The following is a 19,005-nucleotide window of genomic DNA, read 5'->3' on the forward strand; positions in this document are numbered from 1 at the left end:
AGTCATATATTATGTATATGTATATAGATGTAAAAGTTCCTTCATTCTATTCAATACCTTTGGGTAGCAAAGGTATACAAACATGTTCATGCATTCAAACAACATTACTAGTAAACTATAATAGGTGTAGTTTAGGAAGATACTAATACTATTACTAGAGCAGTGAAACATACAATGATTCAGTTCATACATTAGTCAATACCATACTGAGAGAACATAACATACATATAGAGAATACTATGATGAGAAACAAACAATACCATACAGAGAGAACATACATACATACTAGACAGAGAGAGAACATACAATACAGCTAGTACATATAATACCATACAGAGAGAACATACATACATACTAGACAGAGAGAGAACATACAATACAGCTAGTACATATAATACATTCATAAGTGCACTAATACAGTTATGTGAGCCACGTAACGGGGCATGGCATCACCTGTCATGGCTCGTTTTGTATCCAGAATCTCCTTAAATGGAGAGCGTTGAGTTTGTGTATAGATCTATACTGGATTGACTATCCTACACCTTTCTGCTCGCTACAGTGGGACTTGCAAGTCTACGGGTGCCAAACGTCATTCCTTCCGACGTCTTATATCGTCGTGTTTATAGTCGGTAGTATGGTACAGGCCGATCACATAAGTACTTTAAATAACAATTGGTTTAAGGTAGTTAGTACATCAGTAGTTACTTAATACAACACTACAGTACTATTTCATTTTCCCATTGCATTCACTTTGTGATCTTCACATAATAAACAATAATGTAAAAACTATATTTTTGGTTAATGATAGTCAGATTTGGGAAAATACATACTCTTACAAGAGACACACACACCAACACTTGATGCCTTGGTAGAAGGCTACTTTTAGTAGAAAACATAAGGATTCCTAGGAGAGTTCAAACACTTACAAACATCTTACAAACATCTTACAAACACTTTCATACAAACACAGACACTAATATACTTATGATCTCACCAGCTTTAAAGCTGATAAACTCTTTCAAAATAATTTGTATTCTCAGGTCACCAGTAGACAGGTACCAGTGCCAGGCTTTGAGAAGATGGAGCTCGTTCAAGACTCATCTTTTATTTTGATTCATATTTTTGGTGTCTATTAAACTTGACAGAACACACTTGTATTAAATTATATTATTAATGCAATGGATGATGTTGTTGCTTGTTTACTACTATTCATTGTTGTGATACTGTACATGACGTCCTCCACCCCCGAACGATTCCGCCGTTCCGGTTTTGGGGTGTGACACATGGAACTCGGCAGCCCTCGCAAGGTATTTATAGGCGCTGGACTTCGGATTACGCTGGGCGTACTGAAGATGTACGCTGCGCGTAGGGAGGTTCGTAAGAGGCACGTGTCATGGTTTCGTTGGTGGAGCGTGGCCTATCTCGGACCGCATAAGACCAAAGTATGTTGGGCGTACCCGATCTCGGACGTTGGGCGTAGTGCGACGTGTCGTGATCTGAAGTGAGTTCGTGGGATGCAAGTAACGCTCCTGATCTGGCCACGTCACCAAGTCTCACAAATCCGAGTCCCGACTTCAAAAATTTGTATCTTCCGCATACAAGCTTCGTTTTCGACGTTCTTTATATCCACGCGTAGGCGGAAACGTACTTTACAACTTTCGTTTAGACTCTGTCGGCTAATTTTGACTTTATTTTGAAAGTTATATTTTTAACAGGCCGGGACAGGATTGGTCCGTTAAAAATTCATAGCTTCTTCATCCGTCGTCTGTTTTCGTCTGTCTTTTTATCATTACGCTACTTTTAACGAGATATTCGATTCCCGTTTAGGTTGTGTTGGCTAAAAAACCGCTCGATCTAATATTCGAACTTCCGACTGTACACTGCTAAGCTGAAACTTCAAAAAATCATAACTTCCGCATAGAAAGTCAGATTTGGGCGTTCTTTTTATGGACGCTCTCGGTTTAACATATTCTACGACTTTCATTTAGATCGCTAAGGCTAAAAGTCTCTCTATCGTAAATTCACTATTTACGTCTCCCGGTGCCGTGTCGGTTCTGTCGCGAAACTTCGACGGGTCATAACTTCTTCGTTATAACTCGGATTTCGGCGTTCTTTATATCTCCGAAATCCTTGTTTCGACCACTACAACTTTATGTAAAGATATCGGGTTTATCTCACACTTTAATTTTGATGCTTATTTTTAGCCTTTATTAATTATATAAGTATAAAGCACAAAAATTCACATAATTCACATAATACTCGAGTAATTCATCTTTATTATTTCAAAAAGAGTTACAATAGTTGAACTAGACTATTACATCATCTACTAATGCTTAGCCCAAAACACGGGCGTTACAGTCGAATACCACCGCTGTAGGCTCGATCATGTATGTTATGACTTGTACTCGCCCTGATGTGGCCTTTGCTTTGAGCATGGTCAGCAGATATCAAGGGAATCCTGGCAAGGCTCACTGATTGCGGTAAAGAACATTCTCAAGTATCTGCGGAGGACTAAGGACTGGGTTGGTGGGAGTGAAGACTTGAGAGTAGTGGGGTATAGTGATGCCAACTTTCAGACAGACAGGGATAATTTACGCTCTCAGTCGGGCTGGGTCTTTACCCTAAATGGAGGAGCAATTACTTGGAAAAGTTCCAAGCAGGAGACAGTAGCTGATTCAACTTGCGAATCAGAATATATAGCAGCAAGCGAGGCGGCGAAGGAGGCAATATAGCTGAAGAACTTCATTGGAGACCTTGGATTTGTACCAGCTATAAGGAGATTTTCTGTGATAATGAAAGTGCAGTTGCCTTAGCCAAGGAACCAAGGGATCACGGCAGATCCAGTCACATCGACATAAAATACCACTTCATTAGACATCGAATAGAAGAAGGACTCCTCATGGCAAAGAGGGTATCATCAGATGAGAACCCAGCAGATCCCCTCACGAAGGGACTGTGTAGTTTAAGCATTTACAACATGCGAGGCACATTGGGCTGAAGGATGATATTAGTTTTAGTAATTAGATAGTTTTCGAAACTTGTAATAGTTGAAATGTAATTGACATTTGATGTTTAAATAAAAGGTGTTTTTATTTACTAGTATAGTACTGTCTTGTGTCAATCATTTACTATTGTTTCATTTTGCATGTTTTGACTTCCATAATAATTATATTATTCAAACAATCCACATTTTATCATACTTTGGAAGTAGGTATTGAAATAATACTGTCATGAATTGGGGTTGTAGATTTGTCTGAATTGTATTAGACATAGGAATTTTTGTTGCAACATTCATGAGTGCTCATAAGTTCTGAGTATTGGATTCAACACAAACTCACTTGTATCACTTCATGGAATTTATCTTGAGTGATCGTGAGACGGTAATATCATATAAGTCTTCAAACCAAGAGATATTAGTTGTTGACTATGAGTTGGTTGTACATTGATAGTACGAAAACGCATCAGTAACTTGATGTTATAAAATGTGTTGTTGTGTATAATTTGATGATTAGTTAGTACAAACATATGAGTCGAAGTTTATCTGTTCCTTTTAGTCATTGGAGGATTAAAAGCGATATCTTGGGCCCCTCGATGATTTTGTTTTGACTTATGTGTCGGGCCCGGTCAGAACTGAATTGATGTGATCGATTAAGTTCTATGTCAAACAAATCGGAAATCGGGAAACAAACAGCTGGACAATAAGTACGACGTTGTTCCGTGTATTTTTCCGGCTGATATCTTGAGAACAGAGGATTATGTGATCACTTATCTAAAATGGCACAACTTAGTTCCACGATACTTTTAAGAGCTATGATTGCTGGTCGGATCCTGAAGTCGTACTTGCACCTATAGTTATTAGACTTATCCAAGTGGGAGACTATTGGATAAGGTGTCTAAGTCCATAACTATATTTGGTATGTACTTGATCCGACTTGGCATGGTCCATTTGGGTTGCATGGCATCGGAACAATTTGGATAGACTTTTGTGAGAAGAGGATATTTATGATTTATTAATATGTTATAAGTTCTAATACATTAATATGTATTATTTAATTAGTATTGATCAAGAATTAGTTTGAAATTAATTGTGTGATCAAAAGAGACTAATTAAATAAATGGGGATTGATTTGGTAAATCATTCATTCTTATATAGTGGGCTTATGATCCATAGTTCTTCATGTTGGGCTAAACCCATGTGGTGACCCATGGATACTCCATGGAGTCTAAAACCCATGGATCATGAGGAATGTGGAAAGGCATGAGTTACATGGTGTAACCCTAATTTGCACACTATATAATGAAGCCTCATCCTAGCAAAATCGGCACTTAAGGATACACAAGTGAGGGCTAGCCGATTTTGGTGCAATATAATATTCTCTCAAGTTATTCCAATTGTTGGTGGTGTTGTGTGAAGCATTTGAGGCATCACATTTGGGGTGCTAGGCTCACAAAGTCTTAAGGAATCAAAGCTACAAAAAAGGTATGTCATTCTACTAGTTTTTATATTACATATACCCCATGATATGCTAGTTAGGATGAAACCTTGGAAAAATCAAAGTTTGCATGTATAATAGAGAAAACATAGATCCAAGGTTTCTAGGGTTGTATGCACACCATATGAGTGTTAGAATGCTCAAAACCCATCACTCAACTCATGGAAAATATAGGATTTTCCAGGATAAACATCATTATTTTACAAGCAAACGATTTACAACCCAACTTTCTGAAAACAAATACGATTATTTATATAATTTCAAAACATCATTCTTTGAGTGTAAGAAACTTATACAATTTTTGTCTTAAGGTACTAGGACTACATTCCATTCAACTAATAAGAAAATATAGGAGTTTCTGGAGGAACACAGTAACATTTTCAAAGAACAAGGAACATACTTTCTGAAACAAAAATGCTTATGAACTCACCAACTTAAATGTTGATACACTTTCAAAATCACTTGTATTCTCAGGAAAACAGTAGCCAGGTACACGCTCATGTTTTGTGAAGACGGAACATAGTAGCTTCAAGTCTTTGTTTTGCTATTTACTTTTGGAGTCAATCAAGTTGTGATTCGAATACAATGTAAACACTTTATTATTAATACAATGGTTGTTGTTGCTTTGAAAACTATTATTCATTGTTATGATACTGTACATGACGTCCTCCGCCCCCGAACGTTTCTGTCGTTCCGGTTTGGGGGTGTGACAAGAAAGGCCTGAGACCCAAACCTAAACAAGGAAAAAAGCCCAACAAAACTCGAGCCCAAAATCCCTTAAGCCCATAGACTACGTACACACGACGTACAGGGCTCGTACGCCCGACGTACACTATTGATCCGGAATCGGGGCACTCGCCCTGTGACATCCCCATTTTCTCGGCCAGAAAAGACCGATTTTGTTTATGCTTTATAAAAATCAGAGTACTTCTTTTGATAAAAATGTTGCGGAATTTGTTCCCAGTGAAACATGATAAATACGTTATCAAAGCATTTCCGAAGAAATGTATTTTTATTCATTTTAAAACATTTTGATGTCATTTTCAATACAGAAACATAAGCATAAACATAACTTATATTCATTTACACTAGTGATCTACACCTCTTTAATCTCTTAGTGTAATGTAACTTCGTATCGGCACCTGTGATTCAAATAAGCTTGAGTGGGTCAGGTTGGGAAACCTGCTGAGTACATAGGGTTTTCAACCCACAATAATATAATTATTATGTTTAAACATCAAACAATCAACCCAATTACCCATCCCCATTATCTTCTTTACTCTTAAGGATCTACCCTAAGAATTAGCTATTCCTCGTTAATTCATTCCTAAGGATCATCCTAAGGAATCGGCACGAAATCCATCGTTGCCAGGGTTTACTCGACAGGCACTAAGTCGCATAGTCGCCAGGGTTTAGGCACTAAGTCTCATAGTCGCCAGGGTTTACACAACAGACACTAAGTCACATATTCGCCAGGGTATAGAGTACACCGGGTGAACACATCGTTCACAGCACCTACAGGTTACGAGCCTGCTAGTGTTCCACTGGACTGTCTAGAATAGTCTGTGGTTGTCATCCATACTCTGCTAGATGACGGGGCCATCGCTTGGGTCATCGCTTAGGTCATCACTTAGGTTATCGCTTCTCACCATAATTTACCACTCATATATCATCGCTCATCATTCATCTCATCTTTCATCGCTCATCATTTATCTCATCTCTAATCTACCCATGTTTTACCCAACATATTTTGTAGATATAAAATACATATACAGTTTAAATCATTTAAAACATGTATAAAATCGTTCATCCAACATAGATAGCAAGTATACATATAATTTGCACACGTAGCACGTAATTTATATAAAAATACTTCATATCTATGTGTAAGATGAAAGTAACTATGCACTCACTTGTTAAAGTGACGACTCGATATTCGAGCAGCGCTTCGCTTCTTAACAATATGATTTCCTTCGACGAAACCTAGTATTATTACCACTAGATTTTAGTCTAATATTTATTGCGACTAATTATTAGTCTAGATTCATCATTAACTCAGAGTCTACTTCATGATCTATCATGTAAGGAACAACCAGGTAGGGTCATATCAGAGGTAGGGTCCGTTTGGTATACGAAGTATACTGTTTGGCAATCCCACTTTAAACACCTCACTAAATCACAGCCTTGACATCATCCCCATCAGTAGATTAATCAGTATAATGACTTTGAATCACTGATAAATCTTATTTATAGGTTCATAATAACGATATTATATTTAAATATAGCTATATTTAAAGTAGGGTAGGCGTATCTCACTTACATCAGGTTTTGCTAAAAACCGGTTTCTGCTGGAGCAGAGCTTCTGAGCCGTAAAGCTCTTTTTCTCGGAGCCTTCGGGCGCTCCGGGTCTTTCCTCTAGCAACTTGAGGTTACTAGGGATTTATAGGGGTTTTGGGAGTCTATAGAGAAGTTAGAGAGAGAAAGAAAGGCTTATGGTGTGAAGAAAATATGAATGATTCACACTTTATTTATAGGGGTTTTATCGTAGAGTAGGCCCTAAGTTTCGTTCGTATCTTCCGCGTACGAACTCCGTTTTCTACGTCTTTATATCCACACGTTGGTATTTACGAGTACTACAACTTTCATTTAGACGCCGTCGGATAATTCTCATTCTATCTCAGATTTACAAAACTGTATCGAATTCGTCGCGCTTGAAGAGTTGGGACTAAGTTTTGTCCATATCTTTCGCATACGAGCTCCGTTTTCGACTGTCTTTTTATCGTTTAACTCCTATTAACGATATCTTCATTTCTCGTTTAGATTATTTTGGCTAAAAATCGACCGATCTAAAATTCGAATTTTCGGGTTGTGCACTGTTATGTTAAATCTTAGAAAAATCATAACTTCCTCATACGAAGTCAGATTTGGACGTTCTTTTTTATGCAAACTCTCGGTTTAACATATACTACGACTTTCGTTTAGATCTCTAAGGCTAGAAAGTATTTTATCGTAAATTCATTTTTTACGATTCCCAATGTCGTGCCAGGTTTTGCCGTAAAACTTCGACAGGTCATAACTTCTTCGTTATAACTCGGATTTCGGCATTCTTTATATGTACGGAACCCTTGTGACATATACTATAACTTGGTTAAGATACTCCTTCTAAATAATCTTCCATCAAAAAGTCATTTTTGACGCTCATTGTCTCTAAATTGACTAGCCCGAATCTGCGGGCGTTACACGCCCAGTGTACCCAGGAGTATGCCCGACGTACTGGTCACTCAGCCCAAATATGTTCCAATGACTTAACCCATTAAGCTTTAGCATCCAAAATTTAAATCCAAACTCATAAAAGTGTATTAAGCCATAAAGTTGCAAAATTTATGCTTTTGTATGACTTAATGGGACTCAAACAATGGATTAAGCCTTCTATCTCTCATAAGTGGTCAAAAACTCATGCATGGTTGAGTCTTAACCTCAAAGATTCGATTTTTAGGACATTAAGCACCCCTAAGAGCCCAAAAGGACAACTCAAATGGTCTGGAGTAGTCCATACTCCATGAGACAAAGTTATGGGACCAAAAATGTTAAGTTCTTCCCTAAACCTAGATTTAAGCTAAGAATGAGCAAGTTTCAGACTTTATGCCTCCAATGAGCTAGAAATGATGCACAACCTCTAGATCTACAAGCTTCTTCTTGTCCTTTGCTTCTCCTTAAGCCTCCTTCTTCAAGATCACAAAAGTAACACCCAAAACTCTTAGCAAGCTCAAGAATGCTCTTCAAGGTGGCTAAGGTTTCGAGATTATCACAAAAGGCAATGGGGGCTGATAAGGTAAAAGACTTGAGGGGTTTAATGAGCTTAAATAGGGTGAAAACCCTATCACGTACGCCCCGCGTACGCATGGGTACGCCTAGCGTACATGGGGGACGCCCCGACTTTGCGCATGCATGGGAGTAAGCCGTGCGTACCTTGTGTACGCCCAACGTACTTGGGCCTAGTCCACGGGTAATAAGAAGTTTAATGCGATAATTTTACCTGGCAAATCCGGACGTTACAGAGCATAAGTAAGGTTGTAAAATTCGATTATTGGCACCAGCAATCAAACTTTCGTCTACTGAAGGATTAAAATGTACATTTAATGTTTTACACTAAATTTAAAATCAAATATGATTGAACTAGATTTTGCTGAACATTGTGGTTATAATTATCCTAAACCTTATTTGCTTCGCTGTCAAGTAAGTTATATATTAGGAATGTTTCCTATTTATGTGTTTTAGAGTTTTTTAAAACTCTTTGTAAGACTATTATATAAATCCATCTAGATGTCTTATTTTACTCATTTCAACATCTTCTTTCTCTCCTTTATTCCTTGGAGATTTAGCAACAATATAACCCTTTAAGAGTGTCGTTTTCATAGTGTTTTTTTTTTCAATTTGGGTTTTCCACTTTATATCGTGGTGTTCGTGTGGTTATTCTATTACGTTTTTCAGCATTAATAGTTGATCTATTTTATAACAAATGGTATCAGAGCACGTTTAATTTATAACACATTGAATTCAATCAAATTTTCATGGACGGAAAGAAGCTCTTCTGATTCTTAATATCTGAAAAAATATCATTCCCTTTTACACTAAATTTAATATCATATAGTATTGAAGTAGATTCTGTTGAACATTGAATTCAATCTGACATTTCAATTAAAGTAAAAACACCAACACATCATTAATGGTGTCTATATCGCTACAACAAGTTCCTGGTTCTTGACGATTTTTCGTTCAACAACAAGTTGTAACTCAAGGTGAATAACCAAAGGAAAGTAAAATTTTTAGAGGAGATATCGAGAGTAGAAAGAGATTTTAAGAAATTGCCCATTGGGAGTAATGAGTTAACATGCGTTTTGCAGATACGATAATTAGATAGATGTAGTTATCTTGGTGAAGTGATAAATTCCGAAATTTGAGTAAATCACTGTAAATTAAAGAATATAATCAACACGGATGGAGAGAGACCCGATAGATATAGATGAAGCACATGGAGAGAAAGGCGACTAGAGGCATATATATTGAGAGCTATGTGATGGCAGGGGGTAAATGTGTCACCGATGAGACATGGAAAACCGTGGGGAAGAAAACAAACGTGAAAGAACGTGTAGGGGATGAACAATTAGGTTTTTTTAATATTTCTTTAGAAAGTACAATTATAAAGTAATAATCTTCAAAATACCATTAGATGATTAGATGGTAAATATTTTTTAGAAATAAAATGCTTTAGTAAAAAACTCTAGATTTATAAGAATACAAAATGGTACTATAAGGTGTTTACAAATACAATTACTAAAAATGGTACAAGATCTAGTGGCATCTAAGATCTATATATAACACTACTCCATTGTGAGAAGTTTACAAACTTACGCACCTATAAATTATCAGATTTCATTCCTTGTTTGAAACAAATGATCAGTAGATTACAGGCATATTTGAATTTGGATCCCAGCTACCTCCTTCCTTGAGGTATTGCATGTACCTTGAGAACTCTGGTTTAGCCGTCGCCTTCTTCCTCCGGCTCCTCTTCTCGAATAAGCTGAACAGTGGATGAACTTTACTAACTTTCTTCACTTGCTTCTCTATGAAATCTATTTTCGCCGGAACTTTGGGTGCTGACACATACTTCAACGGCAAGTCGCCGTAGAAGTTAGAAGGCAACGTCGTGGATCTGATCATCTGAGGCTCCGGCAATAGATAGTCGTCAACGGTGGGTTCGCTGATCAATTGATCGTATCCCCGGCGACCTCTCCTGGTGCTCATCGCTCTAAACATGGCTACAGAGTTGTAGTGAGAAAAGGGAGTTTGAGTATTGAGTTTGAGTGTTGTAATTTGGAAAGGGAGGAAGATGACAGGTTTTGTAGGTGTGGAAATTTGTTCTCATAGTCTTGTATGGTAGGCGATACGAAGAAAAACACATTCTCGGAAAGTGTGTTTGATGTGAACTCTTTTTCTTAAAACGTGAGGTTATATTTATAAATTAATAATATGTCGATCTCCACGACTCTTCGCTCTTTGAAAATGAATATAACATATTAACACAATAACATGTGCAATATGATTGATGTATTTTATTATAGTCTAACAAATATAATAATTAGTTTTATCACTATAAGCATGATAGTTGAAAAGCATATTTACTTTTATTTAATAAGTTTGTCGAAATATTAAAGGTTGATTGATCAAGACACAATCTAGTTTCAGTATATTGAAATTGAGGTTTGGTGAAATGAGTTCGAAATCGAGGTATAAATTAAACTTGGCTTGTGTCTCCAACCAAAAAAATGAACTGCGATGTTGATCTTGCTCTTTTCGGAAAATGGTCTATGTCTCCTTTATAGTATGTTTTTATTGAGGAATTAGATGACTATATATGGATCACCTGAACTTAAGTTTATAGATGTTGCATCATCTTATAATTAAGTTTATAGATGTTGCATCATCTTATATATAACTAAGAAGAATACGAAAGATAGTCCTTTATGCTGTAAAAAATTAATTTTATAGATGTTGCATCATCTTATAGTACTCAATCCATTGTTGTTGGACCATTGGATAACACCCATACTATTGTTGTTCTTTATCATTTTGTTGGACCATCATTCCCTCCCAACCCACTCAAACTTATTGTCACATTAGTTTTTTTTTTTTTTCTCTTCTATCTTTTCCAACCCACAGCACATAAAAATCCTATTTTTCTCAACCCATTCAACACACTCAATTAAAAAACATACAAAACAATTAAGATACAAGTCTTAAGGCACAAGGTACGAGAGAGAGAGAGAGAGAGAGGAGGAGGAGGTAACGGCTTACTCAAACCGTAAATCACCAACTTATCTTCAACTCGCCGCCTAAGGGACCATATATTGGAGGTACCACTGGTACCTCCTATAAAAAGCTAATGATATTGTTCCCTAACACCAAAACTAGTGTTGTTGATTATGAGGTCCCATAAAAAGCTAATGATATTGTTCCCTAACACCAAAACTAGTGTTGTTGATTATGAGGTCGGTCAATCTAGCATTTTGGTGATTATGATGTTGCACATTACAACACTGATATAGAATTTGACATTTTTTGACTTGGGGTTGAGTACGAAGAGCATGTTAGTCATGTAGAGGAAGAACGTTGAAAATATAGATGGAAAAATATGTTGGCAATGAAGTTGAAGAGTGATAGTGAGGAGGATGATATTAGGTTAGATGGTGATTTCATGTTGGATGAAGATAATTTGGTAGCAGGACCGGCCCTGATGGTGGGCAACTCGGATGGTTGCCCATGGCCTGTATCTCTAAGGGACACAAAAATGTTAGGCTATATATTTTATACTAGGTTATAACCCATGGAAACCACGGTTGTTATTTTTATAATCATTATTATAGGCAAAATAAAATAAAATAGAATATGAACAAAAAAATAATATGCAACTTTAATTGTAAGAAAACATGAAATAATGTGAAGTTTGATAAATTACAGAAATGTATTTTCAAAGTACATTAATGCTATAAGTTGTAAAATTGTTTTAATTAAAAAAAGGACAACAATAAAAATGACATTGCTGTTATTAGCCAAAATAAGTATAATTTTATTGAAAAAATGATAGGGGTAAAATGTTCGTTTACTTTCTATGTGTATACAAAAAAAGTAGTTTCATGGGCAAAACAGAAAGAGCATTGTACTTTTATAGGCGAAACAAAAAATAGCCTTTTAGTTTCATGGACAAACCAAAAATAACATTGTACTTTGTAAGGTTAAGACGTTATTTGTAAACTGAAACTACAATTATGAAATGGTACTTAAAAAGTACAATGCTTAAATAAGAATAATGTAAAAGTAAGACATTGACACTTGTTACTTTGACAAATATATAAGTTCATAAGTAGAACACACTATGCAAATAATCAAGCAAATGGTAAAAGAAGTAATTATAAAGTATCGATAATCAACCTAAAGGTAGCATAAATTAAATCAGATACATAACGTACTATGTTGCTGTTGTATTTAAACATATAAAAAATGTTTTTTAATGTGCTTCTAATTTTTCCTCATTAGACAATGTACTTTGAAAAATAACCCAAAACATTGACTAATTTTGGAATTCACAGTTATTCATTCAATTTTGAATATGTTTCTGAAATATTTTTTCGTTCAATAGCAGCCTAAATTAAAGCAATGTAAACTCATATGATTTTTCATTTAATAGCATCATACTTCCTATTTATGTCATATTATGTGTATGTTTGTTGTAAATAAATGTATGTTAGTATAAATTGACTAATTTTAATACTCACGATGACGTAAAAAGAGGAAAATATAGTCATTAGTCTACATATATAAAGAACACGCCTTCATATTCATATTTCTATGGAAATATAGTTGGGGAATCAATAGAGATATAAGCACTATATCCCTTATATAGAGCACCTTCATATTATTGTTTTTAGCTTCAAAAATCTACACAATAAACCTTTTACATCACTAAAGAGATTAGTCAAAATTAGAGTGAAAATGATGTTAATATTGTATAGTCCAGTTTGTACATCCTAAGTAGGACGCTAAATTGATGGTAAATTAAAAAAATGAACTTATAAACAATTACCATTTCCATATCTTGATAAACAAAGAATCAAACCATTGTAGCATTAGAAACTTTTGAAGTTAGAAGTCAAATTATCTTATTCATTTGGTTTTGAATCGTTTGCTGGGAATCACGTATCTCTTCCAAAAAAATCATTGTATCAATCCTTTACCGACATTTAGTTTTGAATCATGTTTTGGAATCAAGTAAAAAATATTAAATTAATTTTTTTTTTACAAAAGTTTTAAATTTTGTTTTCTTATTAAAGCATTCCACTTTGTGAGTAGAATGATATATATAGGTAGCCTTTGAAAGTATAATGTATATGTTTGTATTTCTATGTATATTTGGGGTTGTGTGTATGTGTGCTCATGTGTATGTATGATTGTATATATGTGTACTGGTCTAATAAAAGTAAGAATTGAAAGTATGTTGCTATAAAATAATAAAGAGTATAGAAGCTACCAGTTATAACATTTCTGCTACATGCATATATTCTGCAATAAACATAAAAGAACAAACTTCAAAGTGAAAATTGTTTAGGATATGAAAAACAGAAAACAGTCAACCTATAGTGCATGGCCTGGGATGGTTAATGAGCACATCTTTGATCTTCCATTGATAATAAATGCAAATTGAAAACATAGATTAAGTCGACATAATTATGAAATCGCTAAAACTAATGAAATTCTATCGATAATTTATATATTATTCAAAATAACATATGAAGGGGACTATACATTTCTATTTCTTTTTTAAACCATGTTTCTTTAAGAACATGTAGCCAATCAAATCATAAAGGTAAATTATTTATTGCCTTCACTACAATCATATCTTGAAAAGAAATAATATTAATAAAAAAAGAATGGTATTTACCTCTCTCATAGGCTAGTAACATGTATTGGAGTCGAGTTCCATGTGTGAATTAACTTGCCTCAAGGTTGAAAGGCTCGGCTGTTTGAGCATAAAAGGTGCATGTGATAGAAAATATATGTTAAATCCACAAGAAATCTCAACTTTATGATAATGATGAATAAAATTTATACATCATAGATATCGTTGCTTTTAGGACCATTAACAACCATATGGACTAATGTTTATAGTTTTAGAGAAGGTTTGTTCACATAGGTTTCTTGTAAAATCGATTACTATTAAACGCCCACTTCAATCAACTCCTCTAAAGATGGCCAGGGGTTAGTGCTCTGTAACTTGGTTACCACCTCTTACCTTTAAAAACCATTAAATAAATAAACAAGTGAAATCATGATACACGACCCATACTGTTAATGATCATCCAAAATAATTAACTTAAAATCCAAAGAGGATAATCTAGATATATTCATTAACCATGAGTAGCACAACCATAATCCTTAGGCTCTCTTGCGCTTCAATATTTATAAAATTAAATGCAAATGTTAAGTGATTAAGCTTTCTTTGTTCATTCATGATCCTAGGCCAACCAGACTTCCATAAACCAAAGAAAAAAGTCATAAATAATAAAACTTACTCAGTGGTAGGTAGAGCAGGAAGAGAAGTTCTAGAGATGCGACCAAAATCTATCCATTCTTTGGGATACATAATGGAAAACATAGAATACATTAATATCCTGTTCCACATGACTAAAATTCCTAATAGATTCAAAAAAGAACAAAAAGTAAAACTCATTATATTACTTTTAAAAGAATGTTTTCGTCTAAAAAATTAGAAGAAAAGCCAATACGATTCACAAACCTAATATTAAATCACCAGTTAATATAATATTGCAATTTGAAATTAACAATTACCAACCTTCAACCAAAGAATCTTCAGGTGTAGTACGCTCAGGTCCAACCAAACATATGTTCAATGATCCTATTTAAGAGGACACAAAAAATGCACAAATTGGACCTGTTAGAAATTACTCAACAAAATATAAGTTACATGTGTAAAAGGGAAATTGAAGTGTGATAATCAAAATTACAAATCACAGGTTGCACAAATCGTCAAAAGAACCAAAAGCACATGATCATTGATCAATTTAATACAACTGTTTAAACCATAAAGTAGATCTAACCCACCACATTGCTTAGCATGAAAGTAATTTTCCAAGCTGATACCTACTATCCCGACAATAAAGAGAGAAACAAAAATTTCAAATTTGAAAGCAAAAAACATAAAAAATATTGATTAAACGATCCAAGTGAAACGATTTTAACCTAAATATCCTCCTCTCCCAATAAAAATATCAACCAACTAAATATCCTCCTCTCCCAATAAAAATATCAACCATATCTCATAACATGTATAAAATTGATTGCGAAGAACACCCAAATATACTTATCAAAGATTGAACTAATGACATGATTGAGAATAGACCTATAATTCTACTTGATCCCTGTTATTCAAATTATATTAAGCATTAGTGGTTTGATATATGAATTAAAAATTGTAATTGTAATTTGGCTAATACATACCATAAAAAGGAGGCCCGAAGATGCAGATCCCCTTGAAAATTGTAATTCCATGGATATCGCTACCATAATAGATTCATTGAAAGCTGGATATAGAAAATGAAACTTTACGGTATTAGTACTCTTCGAATGAAACTGTATTAGAAGAAATCGAGAGAGTATCAACAAATAATTGGGATAAATAAAGCATCAAAGATGGATTAAATCCTTGTATAATTTCTTTCAATTTTCTTTCAACAAACAAAAGCAAGATTAAATAGGAAAATAACAAATAAAAAAAAATTGAAAAGCAAAGAGAGCAAGACCTGTACAGTTTGAGTTTTATGAGAATGAATGTATATATGAAGTCGAGATAACATGTATTCAATTTTGAATAAGATTTTATTCCTGATTTTTTGGGATTGGGTTGAATATATAGATAATTTCATAGTAAAATTAGGAAAAGAACGAAATTGAAATTTGAAGGCAATAAAACCGGCTTATCAATTGTTTAGGCGGGAAGTAAGAAAATGAGGGCTTAGAACGATGACATGTGGCAAATACAGGGTCTAGAAAGATGTCATGTGGCACCTTAAAGAGGTTTTTATTAGGAAAAGAGAAGAGATATATACAAAATGTTATTTACATATTTTAGGGGCCTAAATCCCAATTTAGCCCAAACTCAGAAGCCCAAGAAAATAAACAAATTGGCATGATGATTGATGCTACGTTAACGCCCGTATGGGAAGAGTAGGAATGAAAGAAGCTCCAAAGCAGGAATTAGGGCGCCTTGTGAATCCAATCGAACGTCATCAAAAATTGAATCGCCATCTATATCACGCGGGAACTCGTGATTGACATCATGCTTTCGTATGTTGCCTCGATATCAAAACTCAGCTTTAAGAATCGTCATTTACTCTCGTTTCTCTCTTGCTTGAATCGTCATCTACTATTTTCCTTACACTCACAATCGACTTTCCTTTTGCTTTTTTTGATTTCTGAATCATGATTGATTTCCCTTCTGCTTCTCATTCTTGTTTCTCTTAAACTCTCTCCCGTGATTTCTCATTCGACTCATTCCTCTCCTGATTCGTACTCTCGATTCTTGACCATGCCTTCCTCTTCTGACTCTGCTGATTTCTAAATTGGGAGATATCATATAACTTTATATATGATTTTTGTTTATGACAACTTATAGGTTTGTAGATCATATTATTTTTTGATTTTTGCTTATCATTCTAGGTTTGTAAATCAGATTTTTGTTTTTGATAGATTATAATTTTTGGAAAAATTAAGTAATTTAACCACTTTTTAATGTGTATTTGGAAAAAATAACCAATTTTTTTTTCTTTTTTGCAAAATAACCACCTTGTCCGGAATGAGGTATTCCCGACCAAGAAAAACCATTTTTTTGACCAACTCCGGAATCTCATTTCGAATTCCGGACTAAAATTTTGGAATATGAACAGTACTTCGGAATGCCTAATTATAGAGTACTGTTCATACTCCGAACTAAAATTTTGGATTTTGAGAAAAAAAAACACCGGAATTTCAAGAACAAGTCTAAAATCCAAAGAACAATTCCGGAATTTCATGAAAAAAAATCATTTTTTTTTTTAATTTTGCAAAAAGTTAAACAAACATAATAATATGAACTATATACAATATAGGTGCATGAAACTAGACATTTTATTGAAAAATGATAACACTCAACATTACGAAATGTAGTATTCGGAATCCCAAAAAAACAAAACAATTTCTTTGTAAATAAAAAATAAAAAAAAAACTGAAAAAATATGAACAATACTCCGAAATATGAACAATACTCAAAAATTAGGCGTTGCGGAGAGAAGGGTTATTTTTCAAAACTGAAAAAATATGGTTATTTCCTTTTAAAACCACGTTTATAACAGCTAGTTACTCAGTTTCCCTAATTTTTGTATGTAAATCATATTTATGAAGTCAATTATTTCAGAATATGGGAAACTCAATTCTCTAAGTTTCAGATTTTTCGTTAACGAGGTAAAATATTTGTAGATTTTTGTATGTAGTTGTATAATCAGAATTTTTATGTACCAAATATTTTGATGTTTGTTTCAATTTGATTCATTCAGAGCTTCAAAGTATTGGATTTTTGACTTGATAAGATAAGATGTTAATCACATATTTTGGTTATCAAACTTTTATGTAGTTGTATAATCATAATTTTGATGTTCCAAATATTATGATGTTTGTTTCAAATTGATTCTTTCATTTGAAATTATAACACCCCGTTTATTTAATAAATAAATAAATAAATTAATGAATGTATATTGGCCCTAAAATCAATAATTATATAGCAAAGTGTAAGTTTCGGATTGGTTTCGTAAAGATTTTTAGAAAACAGGGGTGTTTGGTATCATTTGGACCTAATACGTAAGGATTTATGGAAGCAGAGGCTAAAGAGTAAATTATGGGCCTAAATTGAAAAGGTTTTGTAGAGGGAGGGGCTACATGGTAATTATTGGGACTTAAGTTGAAGGGTTTTTGGTCGGCTCGGGTTAAAAAGGTAAATTTCAGACTCACTTTGAAAGGAAAAGGGAAGGGAGGGACCAAAGATGGAATTATGGAGAGAAGTTTGTAGGGCATCAGATATATATACATCATCCGTCCAAACCCTAACCCTACTCCATGTTACAGCCGCCACCCACCCTAATGCCTCCCTCACCGGCGGCGCCACCACCCCATTTTCCGATCAGCGAAAACCCGCCAAGCGAACACCGAGCCTCCATCATTCTTCTTCTCCTTCTCCTTCTTCAGCCGCCACTATAGTGACGAGTTCAGCCACCATCCCTTGCCCGCAGCTTTGCCGTCGAGCGCCACTGCCACAGCCGCTGTCGCGACTGTCGTTCCCAGCAACGTTTTTGCTTCCGTTGCCGTCAACAAAGACCGAACGAGGACCTCTTCTGCCGCTGCTGTTGCTGCCATTAGCGAAGTCTCAACTCTTATTCTCCATTGCTCCGGGGTGGCGCCGCAGTCACGACCGCCGCCGTCCGTAGGGCTCGTTCGTGCTACTTCGGTCAACATCCACTACCCTGAGAGATAGGTTGTAGCGTGCGTTCCAGCTTCCATGTCGCAAGTATGTATGGGTATCACTACAAGAAAAAATGGGCATCTGTGACTAAATTATCAAAAACTGATTAATCAGTCCTAGTTACCATGTATCTGGGACTGATGCATCAGTAGCTGATACTATCTAGGAATGATTTTAATGAGTGAATAATTAGAGACTGACTAGACCTTTTCAAGACTAAAATTTAGTCGCTAATATGTTTATGACAGTTCAGGTTTGGAGGAAAACACATTAGGGACTGAATTCCAGTCTCGAATAGACTAGCGCCAATTTTGACTTTTGAGGGAAAATTATTAGGGACTAAATTTCAGTACCTGATAAACTTGTGCCAATTTTGAATTTTTAAGGAAC

General features: G+C 34.9%; 1 protein-coding gene and 1 long non-coding RNA gene across 2 annotated transcripts; both read right to left on the bottom strand.

Annotated features, from left to right (window-relative positions):
* Positions 1–9,760: 9,760 nt before the first annotated feature.
* Positions 9,761–10,390, bottom strand: LOC145160165 (uncharacterized). Its single transcript, XM_079079276.1, has one exon. The coding sequence runs from the start codon at positions 10,308–10,310 to the stop codon at positions 9,951–9,953; it is 360 nt and encodes a 119-aa protein (XP_078935402.1). The 5' UTR covers positions 10,311–10,390; the 3' UTR covers positions 9,761–9,950.
* Positions 10,391–13,811: 3,421 nt separating this feature from the next.
* LOC145156778 (uncharacterized) lies at positions 13,812–15,767 on the bottom strand. The gene is made up of 4 exons (XR_013736911.1): positions 15,567–15,767; positions 14,902–14,964; positions 14,621–14,678; positions 13,812–14,067 (listed from the first exon to the last, which is right to left on the bottom strand). It is a non-coding gene; the product is annotated as an uncharacterized LOC145156778 (long non-coding RNA).
* Positions 15,768–19,005: the final 3,238 nt, after the last annotated feature.

The sequence above is a fragment of the Lactuca virosa genome, chromosome 2, assembly GCF_052849685.1.
Source record: "Lactuca virosa cultivar CGN04683 chromosome 2, Lactuca_virosa_CGN04683_v6, whole genome shotgun sequence".
Lineage (NCBI taxonomy): Eukaryota > Viridiplantae > Streptophyta > Magnoliopsida > Asterales > Asteraceae > Lactuca > Lactuca virosa.

Excerpts from the sequence above, each read along its gene's own strand:
- LOC145160165 (XM_079079276.1), bottom strand. The coding sequence starts at position 10,310 with ATGTTTAGAGCGATGAGCACCAGGAGAGGTCGCCGGGGATACGATCAA.